This window comes from Chlorocebus sabaeus, chromosome 26 (genome assembly GCF_047675955.1).
Source record: "Chlorocebus sabaeus isolate Y175 chromosome 26, mChlSab1.0.hap1, whole genome shotgun sequence".
Lineage (NCBI taxonomy): Eukaryota > Metazoa > Chordata > Mammalia > Primates > Cercopithecidae > Chlorocebus > Chlorocebus sabaeus.
Genome location: NC_132929.1, coordinates 30,993,627 through 31,014,574, shown reverse-complemented (window position 1 = coordinate 31,014,574; position 20,948 = coordinate 30,993,627). Strand labels below are relative to the sequence as shown.

General features: G+C 40.2%; 1 protein-coding gene across 5 annotated transcripts in view; it reads left to right on the top strand.

The window, feature by feature from the left end:
* CCPG1 (cell cycle progression 1) overlaps positions 1–20,948 on the top strand; it is a 48,582-nt gene that overhangs the window by 14,450 nt on the left and 13,184 nt on the right. For 4 of the 5 annotated variants that reach the window (XM_038009998.2, XM_038010002.2, XM_038009999.2 and 1 more), the window contains exons 2-6: positions 1,592–1,660; positions 4,690–4,804; positions 10,602–10,678; positions 11,846–12,047; positions 16,922–17,173. In XM_038009998.2, the coding sequence (XP_037865926.1) occupies positions 1,601–1,660; positions 4,690–4,804; positions 10,602–10,678; positions 11,846–12,047; positions 16,922–17,173 (706 nt within the window). In that variant the 5' untranslated portion in view covers positions 1,592–1,600. Of the gene's footprint in view, positions 1–1,591; positions 1,661–4,689; positions 4,805–10,601; positions 10,679–11,845; positions 12,048–16,921; positions 17,174–20,948 lie in introns of those variants that run through there. The other variant, XM_038010001.2, reaches the window with a different exon arrangement.

The window sequence follows — 20,948 nt, the reverse complement described above, 5'->3', positions numbered from 1 at the left end:
CATAGTCCTAGCTACTTGGGAGACTGAGGTGGGAGCATCTACTTGAGCCTGGGAGTTCAAGGCTGTGTTACTGGTGGAGGGTGTCCAGGTTCTTGGCATCTTGAACAAAGAACTGGACAAAACACACAGACAAAGCAAGGAAAGAATGAAGTCAGATGAAAGTACGCTCCACAGTGTGGTGGCAGTCCCTAGCGTAGGGGCTCAAGGGCGCTGTTATAGAATTTGTGGGGGCTTAAATACCCTCTAGAGGTTTCCACTGGTTACTTGGTGTACACCCTGTGTAAATGGAGAGGTGAAGTAAAGTTACAAAGTCATTTCCTTGGTGTATGCCCTATGGAGAGGATATTTCCTGTCATAGGTGAAGTGTGAATCGGCCTGATGTACCCTGCCTCCAGACCCTATTTTCCTGTCTCAGCAGCTTTGAGCTGTGTTCATACTACTGTACGCCAGCCTGAGTGACAGAGTGAGACCCCGCATCCAAATCATGATAAAAATAATAATCTTTCATGTCTTCTCAGAGCTCTTCTAAACCCTTCCCGCTATCTTCTAAACCCTTTCCCTCATCAACACTGATTAAGTTTAGATGCTCATCTTTTTCATGGAATATTATGTTGCTTCCTTGCATCCCACAGGTCTAGGGTTGTTTAGTTGCTTCCCTATGTTTAAGGACTTGAGTCCAGGTTGTTGCCAGTGACCAGATGTTTCTAACCAACCTCTGGTGTCTTCCCCACCACTGCCCCAACTTTAATCCAACTGAAGTATTGCTGACACAGTTATTTTCATAAAAACAGTTTGATTGCCGGGCAGGGTGGCTCATGCCTGTAATCCCAGCACTTTGGGAGGCCGAGGCGGGCGGATCATGAGGTCAGGAGTTCGAGACCAGCCTGGCCAACACAGTGAAACCCCATTTCTGCTAAAAATACAAAAATTATCTGGGCATGGTGGCGCGCGCTGTAGTCCCAGCTACTCAGGAGGCTGAGGCAGGAGAATTGCTTGAATCCGGGAGGTGGAGGTTGCAGCGAGCCGAGATCGTGCCACTGCACTCCAGCCCAGGCGACAGTGCGAGCGAGACTTAGTCTCAAAACAGTTTGATCATGTTTCTTCTCTGTTTGAAAAATGTAAATTGCTTCATGTTGCCAACATACAGACTTCATTTTTCTTGGCATAGGAGCTTTTCAGTTTCCCTCTGCTTCTCAGTTTCTGCAGTTGTGTTTTTCACACCTTACTGTTCATTGAAAATAGAGTCCTTTACTGTTGCTGCCTGCTCCCTATTCACGATTCTCCTTTTCTTTCACCTCTGTCTGGCCAAATGCTACATTTTCTTTTAGCCATAACTTTCTTCTTCATTCCAACAATATGACTGTCTAGATGGTTCTAGTCTAGGAGGGTCTCCTTGTCTTAGAAGTTTCCTTATATCTCTTCATATAGGTATGCAGTCCTGTCATGTTCTGTATGGTACATTTATGGGTGGCTTGTCTCCGTTTCACCTGGAAGACAGTAAACCACTTTTCAAACTTAGTATCACATATAGTGCTTCCTATAGAATTTTAAAAAATGTGTCCCATAAGTCAATATGTTTTTGTATTTGTAGACCTGAAAGATGTCTGAAAATTCCAGTGACAGTGATTCATCTTGTGGTTGGACTGTCATCAGTCATGAGGTATGATATTTAATACTTTCTTATAAGGTAATTTATAATATTAATATTACCAGGGATGTAAACGGTGTTCTTTGAAGATCAGTCTTTTTCTACATTTAAGCAAAAAGTGCCAATGGACATTTTCCCTCTCATATTAAACTTCACTGCTGAGAACTCTTTATGAGCCAGCGTTTTCTACATTATTACAGGCGTGAGCCACCGCGCCCAGCACAAAATGAATTTTATAATAGAAGATTGATCTGTGTACAACAAGTATACCTAACTTGTACATTTTATTTTCTCATGCCAGTAATGTATGTTCACTATAGAAAAATGACAGTATACTGGCCAGGTGCAGTGACTCACGCCTATAATCCCAGCACTTTGGGAGGCCGAGGTGGGCGGATCACGAGGTCAGGAGATCGAGACCATCCTGGCTAGCACTATGAAGCCCTGTCTCTACTAAAAATACAAAAAATTGGCCAGGCGTGGTGGCTCACGCCTGTAATCCCAGCACTTTTGGGAGGCCGAGGCTGGCGGATCACGAGGTCAGGAGATTGAGACCATCCTGGCTAACATGGTGAAACCCTGTCTCTACTGACAATACAAAAAATAAGCGGGGCCTGGTGGCGGGCGCCTGTAGTCCCAGCTATTCCGGAGGCTGAGGCAGGAGAATCGCTTGAACCTGGAAGATGGAAGTTGCGGTGAGCCAAGACCGTGCCAGTGTATTCCAGCCTGGGTGACAGAGTGAGACTCTGTCTCAGAAAAAAAAAAAAAAATTAGCCCGGCGTGGTGGTGGGCGTAGTGGCGGGCACCTGCAGCCCAGCTACTTGGGAGGCCGAGGTGGGAGAATGGCGTGTACCCAGGAGACTGAGCTTGCAGTGAGCCGAGATTGCGCCACTGCACTCCAGCCTGGGCGATAGAGCCAGACTCCGTCTCAAAAAAAAAAAAAAAAAAAAGAAAGAAAAGAGAAATGACAGTATGCTGATAAACAGAAATATACTTACTCCAGGTTTTAATGGACTTATCTATAATTTTACCATTTGTTTTTAGGGTATTGCAAGTCTCACTTGTTTTCTTAATAAAAATTTTAGGCCGGGCTTGGTGGATCACGCTTGTAATCCCAGCACTTTGGGAGGCCAAGGGGGCGGGGGTGAATCACCTCAGGTCGGGAGTTCGAGACCAGCCTGACCAACATGGAGAAACCCCCGTCTCTACTAAAAATATAAAATTAGCCGGGCGTGGTGGCACATGCCTGTAATCCCAGCTACTCGGTAGGCTGAGGCAGGAGAATTGCTTGAACCCGGGAGGCGGAGGTTGTGGTGAACAGAGATCGTGCCATTGCACTCCAGCCTGGACAACAAGAACAAAACTCTGGCTCAAAAAAAAAATTTTTTTTTTTTTAAATTTGAGACGGAATTAAAATTTTTTATTAAAAATTAAATTAAAAATTTAATTAAAAATTAAAAAATAAAATTTTTTTTACTCTTAGTTAAGGTTCAGGTAGTTATGTTTAGAAAACATTAACAGAAAAAAACAAGTTTGCCTTTTCTGCGTTAAAGTGTCAAAATTTAAAAGCATCTGTATCATTTGAGATTGAGATGATTTTTCTTTTTAAAATCTTCAGTGACTTTTCTATTTTTAACTTGTTTTCTTCAAAGGATTAGATCAACTCCCATAGCAACTTCTCTTTCAAGGATAATTAACAATACAGGAGCAAGGCAGCTATGGGAGTCTTACCTGTGAGTCTGCAGGGTGGAGTATCACAGCAGACCTCTCTGGCACTTAGTCAAGTATGTCATTGGGGTGTTCTGTACTGGACATTATGTCCCAAAGTAAATCACATTTGTACTTTTATCTCTCTTCTATATCTGCTTTCCAGGATCTACTCTTTCTTGCTAACGTCTCTTACACGTGTTTCCTTTTCCTTTCCCATTACCGCCATTCTGATTTGGGCCAGAATTGGTTTCCCCATCAGTTACTAATCCAACTCTAACTTTGCTTTAGCCTCTACCATTCTCCTGCCACTACAGACAACCTCAGAGTGTTGCATTCAGAATTCTCTTTAGGGCTCATCTTAAACGCTGCTTTTTCATGAATTCTTTTAATTTTTGCTATCTTGAGTTATGTATATCAAGAGAATGCAGACCTTTCAATTGCATGTGTCAGCAGACTATAGTGGGGACATAGGGAAAGAATCACCTTGGTCGTTAACTTTGTTTTGCTAATTAAGACACAAAGAAAAATTGTATGATCCGCTATTATTAATGAAAAGACAGTCTGACATCAAAGTAGGAAAGATAACCTCAGAATAAAAAGATAGTCTAAAATTGTATAAGGAGAGTATTCATTAGCCCTATAGGTTTATTTAATCCATGTCATTAAAGTTTTAACGTTTTAGTTTATATTGCCATAATAAGTACTTATTTGCATATGGCTGTTTCTCTGAATATGTAAGTTTGAATTTTGGATTTGAATTTTTTTGTTTTTGTTTTTGTTTTGAGATGGAGTTTTGCTCTTGTTGCCCAGGCTGGAGTGCAATGATACAATCTTGGTTCACTGCAACCTCTGCCTCCTGGGTTCAAGTGATTCTCTTGCCCCACCCTCCTGAGTAGCTGGGATTACAGGCGCCCGCCACCTTGCCCATCTATGAATGAATTTTTTATACTCCTCAACACCTAACAAAGTGCCTTGTCTAGAGTAGTTCCATAAATGTTAAGCCGAAACAAATTACTACAGAAATAACTAAATTTAGACCCTTATTCTCTGGGATTCAAATTTATTGCTTGAGCTCATAAAATAGAGCATTCCACTTTTGGGCTGACCTGACTTAGAATTTAAACCTGAGACTCCATTCTGCCATTTTCCTGCCATGGGCCTTTGTGGATTAAATTGAACAAAAGCTTGTCTGATTAGATATTGTTTCCTTGGAGTATGGCAGCATCTGAGACTTTTAATAATGGAAGAAGCATTTGCATGTTTACATGTAGTCAAATTTAGCTTTGAGGAGCTAATAGGCAAGTAACTGAAAGATTATCACTTTTCCCTAGGGGTCAGATATAGAAATGTTAAATTCTGTGACAGCTGCTGACAGCTGTGAGCCCACCCCAGAATGTTCATCTTTAGAGCAAGAGGAACTTCAAGCATTGCAGATAGAGCAGGGAGGTAAGTTGTTCACAAATTCTAATTTTTTTTTTTTAGTAGAGTATGTGAATGATACTATGAGTCTTGCCTTCTTTCCAGGTGGGTGGCCTTTCTGGCTAATCTAAGTGGTCATTGGAGGATTAGAACTTACAGTATAGGCCGGGCACGGTGGCTCACACCTGTAATCCCAGCACTTTGAGAGGCTGAGGTGGACAGATCATTTGAGGTCAGGAGTTCAAGACCAGCCTGGCCACCATGGTGAAACCCTGTCTGTACTGAAAATACAAAAAATTAGCCGGGTGTGGTGGCGGGCACCTGTAATCATAGCTACTCTGAAGGCTGAGGCAGGAGAATTGCTTGAACCTGGGAGGCGGAGGTTGCAGTGAGCCGAGATTGCGCCACTGCACTGCAGCGTGGGCGACAGAGCGAGACTCCATCTCAAAAAAAAAAAAAAAAATCTTCAGTGTGGATTTAGTGAAGGCCCACAGAACCCAGAGCCAACAGCCTGCCCCAGGGGTTTATTTGCAGCTGTAGTGTATTTTTGGGCTTTCAGATACACTTTGTTGCTACAGAGGTAACCGGTGACCAAAAAAAAGTGTTTCATGGTTTAACATGAATTTGTTTGGTAGTTTCTATTTACTTATCATTTGCTTGGTAGTTTGTATTTACTTGTCATTATTAAAGTTAAGAAAAAAATTATTCATTTATCACAAGAGATTTACTAATCTCTTTTCCAGTTATCATGTTATGGAGTTACAGACATACCTCTCATTTTATTCTGCTTTGCTTTATTGTACTTCGCAGATACTGCATTTTTTACAGATTAAAAGTTTGTGGCAATCCTGTGTTGAGCAAGTCTATTAATGCCATTTTTCCAATAGCATACGCTCACTTCATGTCTCTGTCACATTTTTATAATTATAATATTTCATTTATTTTTATTTTATTGAATTGAATTGAATTGACGGAGTTTCACTCTTGTTTCCCATGCTGGAGTGCAATGGTATGATCTCGGCTCACTGCAACCTCCACCTCTTGGGTTCAAGTGATCCTCCTGCCTCAGCCTCTCAGCTGGAATTATAGGCATGTGCCACCGTGCACAGCTAATTTTGTGTTTTTAATAGAGACGGGGTTTCATCGTGTTGGTTAGCCTGGTCTTGAACTCCTGACCTCAGGTGATCCACCCGTGACAGCTTCCCAAAGTGCTGGGATTACAGGCGTGAGCAACTGTGCCTGGCCTGTAATTGTCATATTTCAAACATTTTCATTTTTATTATATCTGTTACGGTGATCTGTGAACAGTGATCTTTGATGTTACTATATAATTCATTTGGGACACCATGAACCGTGCCTATGAAAGGCAGTGAACTTAATAAATGTGTGTGTTCTGACTGCTCTACTGACTTGCTGTTCCCCCATCTCTCTTCCTCTCCTTGGGCCTCCCTGTTCCTGGAGACACAACAATATTGAAATCAGGCCAATTAGTAACCTACAGTGGCCTCCAGGTGTTCAGGTGAAAGGAAGAGTTGTGTGTCTCTCACTTCAAATCAAAAGCTAGAAATGATTAAGCTTATTTGAGGAAGGCATGTTGAAAGCTAAGTTGAAAGCTAAGTCTCTTGGGCTAGATAGTTAGCCAAGTTGTGATTGCAAAGAAAAAGCTCTTGAAGGAAATTAAAAGTCCTTAGTGAACACATGAATGATAGGGAAGCCATATAGCCTTATTGTTGACATGGAGAAAGTTTTAGTGGTCTTAGTAGAAGATTGAACCAGCCACAAAATTCCCTTAAGCCACAGCCTAATCCAGAACTAGGTCCTTCCTAACTCTCTCGAGTCTGTGAAGGCTGAGAATGGTTAAGGAGCTTTAGAAAGAAAGGCTGAAGCTAGCTGATGTTGATTCATGAGGTTTAAGGAAAGAAGCTATGTCCATGACATAAAAGTGCAAGGTGAAGTAGCAAGTGCTGATGTAGAAGGCGTATCAAGTTATCCAAGAGATCTGAGATAATGGATGAAGGTGGCTACCCCAACCAGCAGATTTTCAGTGTAGATGAAACTGCCTTCTATTGGAAGAAGATGCCATCTAGGACTTTCCTAACTAGAGAGAAGTCAATATCTGCTTCTAGACTTCAAGGAACAAGCCACTTTCTTGTTAGAGACAAATGTAGCTGGTGACTTTAAGTTGAAGCTAGTGTTCACTTACCATGCCTTGAGAAATCCTAGGGCCTTTAAAAAGTATGCTACATCTACTCTGCCTGTGCTCTGTAAATGGAACAACAAAGCCTAGGTGACAGCCATGTGTTTACAACATGGTTTACTGAATATTTTAAGCTGAGTGTTGAGACCTGCCGCTCAGAACAAAGATTCCTTTCAAAATACTAGACATTGTATAGTAATACCTGGTCAGTCACCCAAGGGCTCTGATGGAGATGTACAAGGAGATTCATGTGGCTTTGTTTCCTGCTAACACAACATCCAGTCTGTAGTCCATGGATCAAAGAGTAATTTTGACTTTTAGCTTGTATTATGTAATAAATGAATTTTGTAAGGCTGTAGCTGCTGTAGATAGTGATTTCTCTGATGGATCTGGGCAATATGTGTAAACTGAAAATCTTCAGGAAAGGATTCAGCATTCTAGCTGCCATTAAGAACAATTGTGTTTTGTGGGAAAAAGTCAAAATATCAACATTAACAGGAGTTTGGAAGAAGTTGATTTCAACCCTCATGACTTTGAGTGGTTCAACACTTTAATGGAAGAAGGAACTGCAGATGTGGTAAAAGTAGCAAGAGAATTGGAATTAGAAGTGGATCCTGGCCTGGTGTGGTGGCTCATGCCTGTAATCCCCGCACTTTGGGAGGCCGAGGCGGGCAGATCGTGAGGTCAAGAGATGGAGGCCATCCTGGCTAACATGGTGAAATCCCATCTCTACTAAAAATACAAACAATTAGGCCGGGCGCGGTGGCTCAAGCCTGTAATCCCAGCACTTTGGGAGGCCGAGACGGGCGGATCACGAGGTCAGGAGATCGAGACCATCCTGGCTAACCCAGTGAAACCCCCTCTCTACAAAAAATAGAAAAAAACTAGCCGGGCGAGGTGGCGGGCGCCTGTAGTCCCAGTTACTGGGGAGGCTGAGGCAGGAGAATGGCGTAAACCCAGGAGGCGGAGCTTGCAGTGAGCTGAGATCCGGCCACTGCACTCCAGCCTGGGCGACAGAGTGAGACTCTGTCTCAAAAAAAAAAAAAAATACAAACAATTAACCGGGCATGGTGGCAGGCGCCTGTAGTCCCAGCTACTCGGGACGCTGAGGCAGTAGGATGACGTGAACCCGGGAGGCAGAGCTTGCAGGGAGCCGAGATCACGCCACTGCGTTCTAGCCTGGGCAACAGAGCGAGACTCTGTCTCAAAAAAAAAAAAAAAAGTGGATCCTGAAAATGTGATCCAATTGCTGTAATCTCATGATAAACTTGAACAGATGAGGAGTTGCTTCTTATGGATGAGCAAAGAAAGTCATTTCTTGAGATGCAATCTGCTCTTGGTGAAGATGCTGTGAATATTGTTGAAATGAAAACAAAGGATTTAGAATATTACACAAACTTCGTTAATAAAGCAGTGGCAGGGTTTGAGAAGATTCACTCCAAGTTTGAAAGTTGTTCTACTGTGGGCAAAGTGCTATCAAACAGCATTGCATGCCACAGAGAAATCTTTCATGAAAGAAGAGTCAATCCATGTGGGAAACTTCAGGGTTGTTATACTTTAAGAAATTGCGATCGAGACCATGCTGGCTAACACAGTGAAACCCCGTCTCTACTAAAAATACAAAAACAAAATTAGCCGGGCGTGGTGGCGGGCGCCTGTCCTCCCAGCTGCTCCGGAGGCGGAGGTAGGAGAATGGCGTGAAACCGGGAGGCGGAGCTTGCAGTGAGCGGAGATCATGCCACTGCACTCCAGCCTGGGCGACAGAGGGAGACTCAATCTCAAAAAGAAAAAAAAGAAAGAAATTGCCCTAGCTACTCTAGCCTTCAGCACCTACCACAGTGGTCAGTCAGCAGCCATCACCTTTGAAGTAAGAGCCTCCACCAGCAACAGTATTAAGATTCAGTGAAGGCTCAGATGATCACTAGCACTTTTTAGCAATAATATATTTTTAAGTGAAGGTATGTATAGTTTTTTAAACATGTGATTGCACACTTAATAGATTACAGTATAGTGTAAACCTAACTTGCATGGACAGGGAAACCAAAAAATTCATGTGACTTGCTTTATTGCATTGATTTGGAACTGAACTTGCCGTATATCTGAGATATGCCTGTACTGTGGTTCCAATTTGATAAAATGGAATTTAACTACTGTATTGCATCTGTATTATGTATACTTCCTGTGGGATTTGATGCACACATTATTTATATAGAGAAATAGGACTCCTGAACAATTGCTGTATACACTTATGTTCATATTTAAATTACCTCATTAACTTTTAAAAAATATTACAGTAAAATGCATACAGAACATTTCCCCTCAGGAGAAAAAAGTGGATGTGTCAAGTCCAGAAATAGAAGAGATTATACCTGTTAACTTTTTTAAGCCTACATGTTGATTACTACTCTCATTTGAAAAGTGATTCTCAGCTTTTGTGTGTCAGAGATCCTTTTGAGAATCTGAAAGCTATGGACAGTTTCTTCCAAGAAATGCATTTACTTGAATATGTTAAAGAAAAGTTTCTTTTTTGTTTGAGACAGAGTCTCGCACTGTCACCCAAGCTGGAGTGCGTTGGCGTGATGATCTCAGCTCACTGCAACCTCTGCCTCCGAGGTTCAAGCCTCAGAGTCCCGAGTAGCTTGGATTACAGGTGCCCGCCACCATGCCCAGTTAGGGTTTTTTTTTTTTTTTTTTGTATTTTTAGTAGAGATGGGGTTCCACCATGTTGGCCAGTCTGGTTTCGAACTCCTGACCTCCTGATCAGTCTGCCTCGACCTCCCAAAGTGCTGGGATTACAGGCATGATCCACTGTGCCCGGCCTAATTTTTTTGTATTTTTAACAGAGACGGAGTTTCACTATGTTGGTCAGGCTGCTCTTGAACTCCTGACCTCGGAGTCTGCCTGCCTCGGCCTCCCAAAGTGCTGGGATTACAGGCATGAGTCACTGCGCCTGGCCCCAGTACCCCAGCCCAGTACTGTGGCAGAATCGTACCTCCAAATTAATGTATTTTCTTTTGGGGCTATATAATGCTGAAAAATAATTCCCCCCCCCGCCCCGTTCTTTATAGGACTTAAATTACATAACAAATACATGTTCATGATAGGGAAAAAAACAATAGTAAGCAAAAGAAATTTAAAATGGCCTATAATTCTTTTATCTTGAAATAATTACTGTTGATATTTGATATACTTTGCTCATAAATTGATATATTATTTTTAACTTTTCTTAATTTTTTTTTTTTTTTTTGAGACGGAGTCTCGCTCTGTCGCCCAGGCTGGAGTGCAGTGGCCGGATCTCAGCTCACTGCAAGCTCTGCCTCCCGGGTTCACGCCATTCTCCTGCCTCAGCCTCCTGAGTAGCTGGGACTACAGGCTCCCGCCACCACGCCCAGATAATTTTTTGTATCTTTAGTAGAGATGGGGTTTCACCGTGTTAGCCAGGATGGTCTCGATATCCTGACCTCGTGATCTGCCTGTCTCGGCCTCCTAAAGAGCTGGGATTACAGGCGTGAGCCACTGGGCCCGGCAGGAAGATATTTTTATCTACCAGATTATATGTTGGCTGCAGAAAGTCTACAGAGAGTTTTAAATTAAGAAATAATTATATTGATCTTTGCTTTGTATCAGAAAGCAGCCAAAATGGCACAGTGCTTATGGAAGAAACTGCTTATCAAGCTTTGGAGGAAACCAGCTCAACAATTGAGGTAAACTTGTATTTTACTCTATGGATATATGTTAAATAGTATCCTTAGAATACTAATTAAAGCCTCTAATTCTATTTATACATTCTATTCCTATTTTGAATTATAAGCAATTTTGACTTCTAAGTTAGATGTTTTAGAAGACATCTAAGCAAAGTAATTTCTTGGTATTGTGTTGAAGATCTTTTCACCTCTAATGTAATTCTCTTTGGAAGTAGATTGCATTCTTGAATTATATTGAACAATTAAACTGTTAGGTTTCATGTCTAAAACGATGGTTCGTTTTAAAATTTGGTAACAACCTAAGACTTGTCCTTTGGGGTTTTACCTGACTTCTGTATAAAACTGGATAGCTAGATGATCATTTGACATGGTGTTTTAGTCTGTTTGTACTGATCTGACAAAATACCTGAGGCTGGATGATTTATAAAGAACAGAAATTTATTTCTCACAGTTACAGAGGCTGGAAAGTTTAAGATAAAAGTGTGGACCAGTTCGGTGTCTGCTGATGGCATGCTGTCTTGTTTCCAAATGGCATCTTGTTGCTACATCTCTAAGAGGAGATGAGCAAAAAAAGGCGGGATGCTGCATGAAGCCTGTTTTATAAAGACCTTAATCATATTCCCAGGGGAGATCCCTTATAACTCAGTCGAGATCCCTTATAACTCAGTCACCTCCTAAACGTCCCACTTCTTAGTACTATCACATTGGCGATTACATTCCAGCCTAGGGATTTTTGGGGACACCTTCAGAGGCATTCAGTACAAGATACAGCTGTTGCAGTTTATTACATACATAACCCAGAAAGTTTAGTGAGTCTTTTTTGGGCTCCCATGCTACAGAGTTGTGCTCGAATAGACCCATGGAACTCGTGAGAGAAATGAACTCTTTTTTCTGTGGTTATTGAGGAGCAAACGTGGGCTTCTCAGCTTCTGCAGCCCACTAGGAGAACGCGGTGGTCTGATCTAATTCTGAGAGTTGTCGAGGGATCTGATAGTGTTCTCAAGCTATATGATGAACCTACTATTGTGTAATTCTTTACTAATGGTAGGAATCGAATCTTTTATTTTAACTCAGATTACTATAATACTTAGCACTGTTGTATTCTGAGAAAATATAAGGCCCTTAAATGATTGTTGATTTACCATCTCTAAAATTATGGTTCTTCAGGCAGAGGAAGAAAAGATACCTGAAGACGGTATCTATATTGGAACTGCCAGTGATGATTCTGATATTGTTACCCTTGAGCCACCTAAGTTAGAAGAAATTGGAAATCAAGAAGTTGTCATTGTTGAAGAAGCACAGAGTTCAGAAGACTTTAACATGGGCTCTTCCTCTAGCAGCCAGTATACTTTCTGTCAGCCAGAAACTGGTAAGAATACCCTGATAGGAGACATAAAGACATGTACGACCACATTTTATATAAGGGTTTTTTTTCTGCCCCTAATAATTTAGTCTCTAGTTTTGAATATGTTTGGGTAAAACTCAAGACTATTTTGTGTGTGAAATCTATTAATACCTAGTGTTTTCCTAGACTGTTCTGGAGAATAGCAATCTTTTGCTATAACAGAACCATCTTTTGCCATTAAATAGAAGGCAAAATTGCTTCAGTGAGATTTGTTAAAATCACAAATGCTCCAAAATTCATTTGGTGCTTTTTAGATTGGGAGATTGGGGATGTTAATATTTTTGCTTGCAGTAGTATACATTTTGTATTATAGAAATAGTGAAAGAAAAATTCTTATTAAAGTCTCTTCAGATATATTCAATTATTAATCATGCAACAAACATTTATTGAGTACTTGCCATATGCCAAACAGAGTTCAAGGTGCTGTCAATACAGCTAGTCTCCAAAGCTCCTGACCTTCAGAGCTTTTGTTTTAGATTCTGTGATGAAAATGTCACTAGTGTAAGTCACATTTTTAGTGCAATCAATACCCGTTGTACAGACAGACTCATTCAGAGATTAAAGTGTGAGTTGCTTGATTTCTTTCCACTATGCTTCAGCTCAGTTTTAGCAGCATGTATAACATCTTTTAATGTGATATAAGTATGTAAATATAAAGTTCCTGGAAATACCAGTTATTAACCCACAATTATAACTAAGAGTGAGTGATGGCAGAGACAACTTGAAACACTGCTAGTGACTGTAAAAATTTCCTAGTTTGACAGAAAAACAGGAAACGTGTAGTATCTATTTTAGGTAATTTTTTTAGATTTTACCATTGTTTAATATTTACATTTGCCAACCAGAATCAGATAATATAATTTCTCTCATTCCAGTTTAGTTAATAAAATGTCAAGTAGAGATTCTTGGCTGGGCATAGTGGCTCACACCAGTAATTCCAGCACTTTATGAGGCCGAGACAGGTGGATTACCCGAACCCAGGGGTTCGAGACCAGCCTGGGCAGCATTGGGAGACCTCATCTCTACAAATAATAAAAAGCCAGACATGATGGTGTGCGCCTGTGTTCCCAGCCACTTGGGAGGCTGAGGTGTGAGGATTGCTTGAGCCTGGGAGGTTGAGGCTGCAGTGAGCTGAGATTGCGCCACTGCGCTCCAACCTGGGTGACAGAACAGGACCCTGTCTCAAAAATAAAAAAAAAATAAGAGATTCTTGGCTCTCTCATTTAATGAGAAGTTGTTTTCAGCTAGTATATCAGTGGTTTGCCTATAAACATGAACTTGAAAACACTTTGTCCAGCTCTTTGAATATTCAGGTGACATTCTTGGTGGTCAGAGGAACATTCAGCCTTTGTTAGAATAGCATTCATAGTATATTGATTTAGGGAGGGGCATCGTAATTGATTTTAGAATCCTTGTTGGTCATCAAATTTTATTATTTTTTTAAACTCCTGAATTTGTGTTGTATTCAGGAATTTTTTTTTTTCCTCCCTTCCTTTCTTGCCTCTGGTTTAATTCGATAATGTTCATGGCCCAGAAAAGTCAAATTGAAGCTGGAGTATTACAGAATGGTCAGATGTATAAGAAACTGACATAGACATAAAAGAAATTACGTACTGTTGCCGGGCATGGTGGCTCATGCCTGTAATCCCAACACCATCTCAAAAAAAGAAAAAAATTATATATTGTTAACTTTTTTCAGGAAGTTGCATACTTCTAAGCTCATTCTTCTTTTATCTTCTTTCTGAATTCTGACTTCATGAGATTTTTGTAGACTGAGTTAAGAGGAAGTATTTGATTAACTACCTTTTTACCCATTGTTATTCCTCCTAAAGATATTGTTTCAATAAATCAAATGTTTAAAGACAAAATTTTGGACTATACTGAAAACACTACATATAAACCAGTTGCCAAGAGTTTTTGTTTTGGGGCCGTGCATGTTGGCTCATGCCTGTAATCCCTGCACTTTGGGAGGCTGAGGCAGGCAGATCACCTGAGGTAAGGAGTTTGAGACCAGCCTGACCAACATGGTGAAAACCCTTCTCTACTAAAAATACAAAAATTAGCCAGGTGCCTATAATTCCAGCTACTTGGGATTAACTGCCTGTGGTAGCGCGGGCCTGTAATCCCAACTACTCTGGAAGCTGAGGCAGGTGAATCTCTTGAACCCAGGAGGCGGAGGTTGTAGTGAGCCAAGATTGCGCCATTGCACTCCAGCCTGGGCAATAGAGGGAGACTCCTTCTCAAAAAAAAAAAAAAAGAGTTTTTGTGTTTCCCTTTTGGTTTGTTAATTTTGTGCTATAGCCATTGCTTAATTGTTTTTTCCTTTCCCTTTCTTCATCCTTAAAGATTTCAACTTCAGTTTTTTCTTCTCCTGACTTATATTCTTGTGGCAGTGTAGGTTTTGTTGGGTTAAGAACACTACCTGCTTCCTCTATATGAACTCTCTTTCCTGACAAAAAGCAAAGTTGGTAGTGTAGAGTTTGTATTGTGTATGTTTTTAAGAAGGCATGATTATTACATTTTAATTTAGTACGATAGCAATGTTAAGTGATAATTAAGTATTTTTAATTCTTTTTTTCTTTTTAGTCTTTATAATATAGCTTTATGCATCTTTTTTTCCTGTTTATTCACAAAAGAAAGGTGGTGGGAGAAGCTGTGGAAGATTCCTGAGTGCATATGGGGATGGGATGATCAGCTGAAACACCATGTTCCTAGCCAGCTCACTTTCCAAGGTGGTGTGACTAACTCTGACCAGCTTCTCTAGAGCTGAGTGTGCCTAGTCACATTTACTATTTACCGAGTGCTTTAAAGATACCTGTTGTCATCTGTGATACTCTAAACAGGTGTTCAGAATCTCTTGTAAAGGCACTGGCCAAGCTTATTGCATGCCTTTGCATTGCTTGCATCTATGGGCCAAATTAAGCTTTTTTAAAAGAAGTTAAAAATCAAAATATTTTAGCTATTATATGTATGGGTTAAAAAAGTTGGAAGCATTAGATAAGGACATGAATATATTAATATGGGTTAGGCTGTTTTGTTAGAATATGTAATGAAGGCAATGTTAATGTAGAATTGAACGTTTATTTAAAGAAGTTTTACAGATGGTTTGTTTCTACATTTACCTATCTTAATTTTATGTCAGAAAACCTGACTTAAATACTCTAACCATGATCATGAATGCCTTTGTATTATGTAATGCTTTGTTTAAGTCTTCCTTTCTTTCTCTTTGTCCAAGAAATATAACCTCACACCTGAGGCGACGGCATCTTTGAAAAACTAGTGATCCAGAATAACCAGATATACATGATGGGCATAAGGGTCATGACCAAAAAGATCTCTCAGTGGCATCTGTATCACTAAATATTAGGAATATTCATTCATTTCAGTAGTGCCTTCTGTCTTTGTGTTTATTGTTGTAAGTGTGAAAGTGAACTGAATCCTCCGTGATCCATCTCTGAAAAATATTGCCTAACCTAAATCACCAGCTTTCCTGTGGCATGGATATCCTGTCTTCTGAAGAACTGTTTTTGCTTTTCTGGAGCATGAATGTTTGTTGTTTTAGAGCTCTTTGCATTCAAGTTCATATTTTATCCTTTCTTTTAGTGCTTTTCCTCTAAGTAGCTTGTGGAAATTTTTCTGAGTAATCGAAGCTTCTGTGTCAACATAGTTTGTTGATATATGGAACCGCGTTAAGAAATTAATGCATTCGGAAAAAACTGAAGGTGATTTTTCCAGGGAATTTGTTTCCTGGACTTAGGATTTCTTGTGCAGATTTTTCCCACCGGTTTGCTTTTCTCTACTATTATTTTCATAAAGGAGCAGCACCAGAATAGTCCTTAATATCGGAGATAGCTGTTGTGTCACTTCCTCATGCTGACATATTTACTAGAGGGTAAAATTAATAACCTTCTAGTAAGAGTGGCAGTCGAAGGGAAGGACTCATCTGACTTCTGGAAACCTATGTTAAAATAGAGTGCTTTGAACCTTGATCGTGGGCTAATCAGGTTGGAAATGAAACTAGAGACCAGATACACCCAAGGAAACTTTCGGTAGTTATTTTACTTTATAAGTCACAGGAAATGCTTGTGTACTTTCCTGTGTTCCTTAAACAGTTGCACTTAAATTCCCTCTTTGAAACTGAATGAAGAGACAGAGAGTATTGTTTTCTCTTTCCAGAAATAATACTTGTTTATACCTGTAATAGCAATGAAATTTTGTTTCTTTTGAGACAGAGTTTTGCTGTGTCTCCCAGTCTGGAGTACAGTGGCAGGATCTTGGCTCACTGCAACCTCCACCTCCCGGGTTCAAGTGATTCTCCTGCCTCAGCCTCCCAAATAGCTGGGACTATAGGTGCACTACCACACCCGGTTAATTTTTGTATTTTTAGTAGAGAAGGGGTTTCGCCATGTTGGCCAGACTGATCTTGAACTCCTGACCTCAGGTGATCTGCCCGCCTCGGCCTCCCAAAGTGCTGGGATTATAGGCGTGAGCCACCGCTCCTGGCCAACACTGAAACTTGAGGCTATGAGAATGAAGTATTATTCTAATAGTGTAAACTATAAGGCGAGGAGGGTTAAAAAAAAACCAGAGATAGGCTCTCAACGCACAAATGAATATGATTAACAGATTCTTGTGTATCACATTTGAAATGCTTTATGTTTTGGCTTTATGTAGATGAGTTGAAAACCTGTGTTTTTGTTTATGTTGTTTGGTTTTTGTTTTTGGCTATCTCGTGTAAAAAGGCATGTAAGGGATGGCATTGATTATTCTAAATAATTTTTATTGGGAAAGCATTTCCAAGATTTTGAATAGCTAAATGTCAACTTTTTTCTTAATAGTATTTTCATCTCAGCCTAGTGACGATGAATCAAGTAGTGATGAAACCAGTAACCAGCCCAGCCCTGCCTTTAGACGACGCCGTGCTAGGAAGAAGACTGTTTCTACTTCAGAATCTGAAGACCGGCTAGTTGCTGAACAAGAAACCGAACCTTCTAAGGAGCTGAGTAAACGTCAGTTCAGTAGTGGTCTCAATAAGTGTGTTATACTTGCTTTGGTGATTGCAATCAGCATGGGATTTGGACATTTCTATGGTAAGTATTCAAAAATGTGTAACCTGATGGGATAGTGTAGAGGCACTTAAGAGTGAGGAATCCTGGGATGTGTTTTCAGTGCCATTATTAAATATATGGCCTTGAAAACTTGAAGCCTGTTTGAGCCTCAGTTTTCTCATTCGGGAAGTGGGTGCTGGCCTGTCTCACAAAGCTTTTTATTTAAATAAGGTAGTAGTTATTAATAAATGTAAAGATAATAACCACATATATTTGTGACTCTTTTAAAGTTAAAAGATGGAAGATTAAAAATCTGAAATGCTCACCATTTACGTTTAGAATCATAGTTAAACTAAGTTGAAGTGTGAGTTTATTAGGAAGATTATTTAAATCGCAGTTGAAATAGTTACATTTGAAATGTAGAAATAGTAAGTGTTCATTATTTCTACTTTGAGGTTTCATGTAAGTATCATACTTTGTAACTTTCATTGTTGTTTCTGTGATTCACATGAATTGAGAGGTTTTCATCTTTATTCTTATACTTTGCTCTTTATTATGATTGATACTATTTATATTTGTTGATCATCTTATCAATTCAAAGCCTTTAAATGCCTTTTGGGTGAGAAGAGGAAGGTATTCCATTGGTGTTACTTTACTTTCTCATTTAGGAGCCTCATCCATTGAACCTCTCTTTTTTTTTTTTGGAGACGGAGTCCCACTCTGTCGCCCAGGCTGGAGTGCAGTGGCACCATCTTGGCTCACTGCAAATTCCACCCCTAGGGTTCTAGCAATTCTCCTACCTCAGCCTCCCGAGTAGCTGGGGTAACAGGCGCCTGCCATCATGCCTGGCTAATTGTTTTATATTTGTAGTAGAGATGGGGTTTTGCCATGTTGGCCAGGCTGGTCTCAAACTTTTTTTTTTTCGTTTTTTTGAGACGGAGTCTCACTCTGTCGCCCAGGCTGGAGTCCAGTGGTGCGACCTCGGCTCACTGCAGCCTCCACCTCTGGGTTCAAGCAATTCTCCTGCCTCAACCTCCTGAGTAGCTGGGATTACAGGTGCCCGCCACCATGCCTGGCTATTTGTTTTGCGTTTTTAGTAGAGACAGGGTTTTACCATCTTGGCCAGGCTGGTCTCGATGTCCTGACCTTGTGATGCACCTGCCTTGGCCTCCCAAAGTGTTGGGATTACAGGCGTGAGCCACCGTGCCCGGCCAGTCTTGAACTCTTGACCTAAGGTGCTCCACCTGCCTCAGCCTCCCAAAATGCTGGGATTACAGGCATGAGCCACCATGCCTGGCCTGACTCTCTTATTTAAGGTATGTATTTGTACAATGACTGGAGTATTTGAAACCTGAACTTTGACTCTCTTCCTGTATTGGAATTTGGGGTAGAGACACTTTAAAAGAAAGTGTCTTAGATCTTGTCAAATTCCCGAATTTTAGCTTGCTTTATATTAACTACTTTAGATTTTTTTGCCTGCATAATCCACAGTCTAACTTTCATTTTGCTAGTTCCTTCGAAAAATGTATTTCTTATGCAAAGATTGAAGAATTACGTGTATCCTATGTGGATTTGTGGAAAAGGTTTATTATTCAACATAGCGTAATGTTAGAATAGACTTAGTGAAGACAATACCTGTTTAAAGTCAGAGCTTGCAAGATGTGTTTCTTGTATTTATATTAATAAAAGTATGTATTTAGATTTCTGATGGATGCCTGCTTGAATTTAATACTGAGATACTATTATTTGTATCCTTTCTTGAAATTTGTTGTAATAAGATTTGATTGGAAATATATATTTACCTTTATAGACTAGCTGAAACAAATTAATCAATATGTATTTGAGTATGATTTTCCCTCCACAGGTAAACATGAGAGTAACAAAGGAGAAGATCTTATCTTAATCTTTTTTTCTTCAAAAAAAATTGGATAGTGATTTAAAGTGTTAATCCAAATTGCATTAAAACCTCACTATTTACATGACCTTTGAATATTTTGTAGAAAGATCATTTTACAGGAGTGCTTTCAAAATGAGAAGTTACTTCTCTGTTATGTAGGATTTTGGTTATTAGTAAAATTTACCTTAATAGTTAATTAATAAAACATTGTTCTTTACTTCATATTAGCCTTTTCAGAATATGAAAAGCCTGGATAATATATTATGAAGTAGGCCTTATAGTAATGAGATTAGTTTAATTAACATACAAGACCTAACCTAAATGACATTTCCAAATCACTACTTAAAAGACATCACTTTTTTTTTTGAGACAGAGTTTTGCTCTTGTTGCCCAGGCTGGAGTGCAGTGCATGATCTCGGCTCACTGCAACCTTCGTCTCCGGGGTTCAAGTGATTCTCCTGCCTCAGCCTCCCGAGTATCTAGGATTACAGACATGTGCCACCATGCCCAGCTAATTTTGTATTTTTAGTAGAGACAGGGTTTCTCCGCATTGGTCAGGCAGGTCTCGACCTCCTGGCCTCAAGTGATCTGCCCACCTTGGCTTCCCAAAGGGCTGGGATTACAGGTGTGAGCCACCGCACCCGGCAAGACATCACATTTTTTAATTTTAGCACTGATCTCAACATTCTTTGGAGTTGATTTCAGAGCCATTTTGAATTTCCCATTCACCGTGAAGTCGGTCATTGCATCCCATAGTCATTCATTCTTTATAATTTTGGGGTTTTTTTTGAGACAGAGTCTTGCTCTGTTGCCCAGGCTGGAATGCAGTGGTGCAATCTTGGCTCAGTGCAACCTCCATCTCCCAGGTTCAAGCGACTCTCCTGTCTCAGCCTCCCGAGTAGCTGTGATTATAGGCGCCCACCAGCACGCCTGGCTAATTTTTGTATTTTTAGTAGAGATGAGGTTTTGCCCTGTTGGCCAGGTTGACCTTGAACTCCTGACCTCAAGTGATCTGCCTGCCTCGGCCTCCCAAAGTGCTGGGATTATAGGCATGAGCCACTGTGCCTGGCCCGCTTTATAATAATTTAACAATACCATACTACTAATTGAATCATTCTGCATTTGTCAGCCTTGGTGCCATACAAATTTGAATTGGCAGATTTACACTGCAGGGAAGAGAAAGCTAGCACGACTAAGGATAGTGAAGCAGTATACTCCAGTGTACTCCATCTGAAAATGCTTTCAGAAGTTTTATTAAAAAGTTTCATGAATGAAGCAGTCTTTCTTCTTATATTTACTTGTGACTATCAACATTCCAAATCATCAATGGAGTTCAATTCATTTAGTTTTCTCCTTGAGTTGCTTGAAGTATTGATAGACTACCTGGCTCTTCGGCAGACTATTATATAACAAGATATCTAGATGCTAAGTTACAGAGCACAGAATGAATTACAGCTCAAAGCATACACTTACTGAATTATCCCAGATGTGGTAAGATTTTTTTTTTTAAATAGTTCAATTCATTTATTTCAACCGACGTTTATTGGCTGGTGATACAATTGTTCCTCAAGGAGAAATGATTTGAACAGGAGAAGATTTTTTAAAATATTTTTTTAAATAGGAGATTTGTACTCCAAGATTCTTCTGTGCTGTAGTCAAAAGTGATGTGCCCTTGAATGGACTCTGAATGTCCTTCAACACAATAGACATGGCCAAGGAAAATAAACCCAAAGAAAAGAAACCTGGGCAAGACTGTAGGTCTAAGAGGCATGGCCAAGGTGTTGAGTGTAAGTGTATGTAACAGACAAACTTCTGCATTTGGGGCTATTCTCGGAGTCACCTTGTTTTTTTGTTTTTTGTTTTTGTTTTTTTCACTTAACATTAAATTCATTCAGCAAATATTCGTTGAGCTCCTACTGC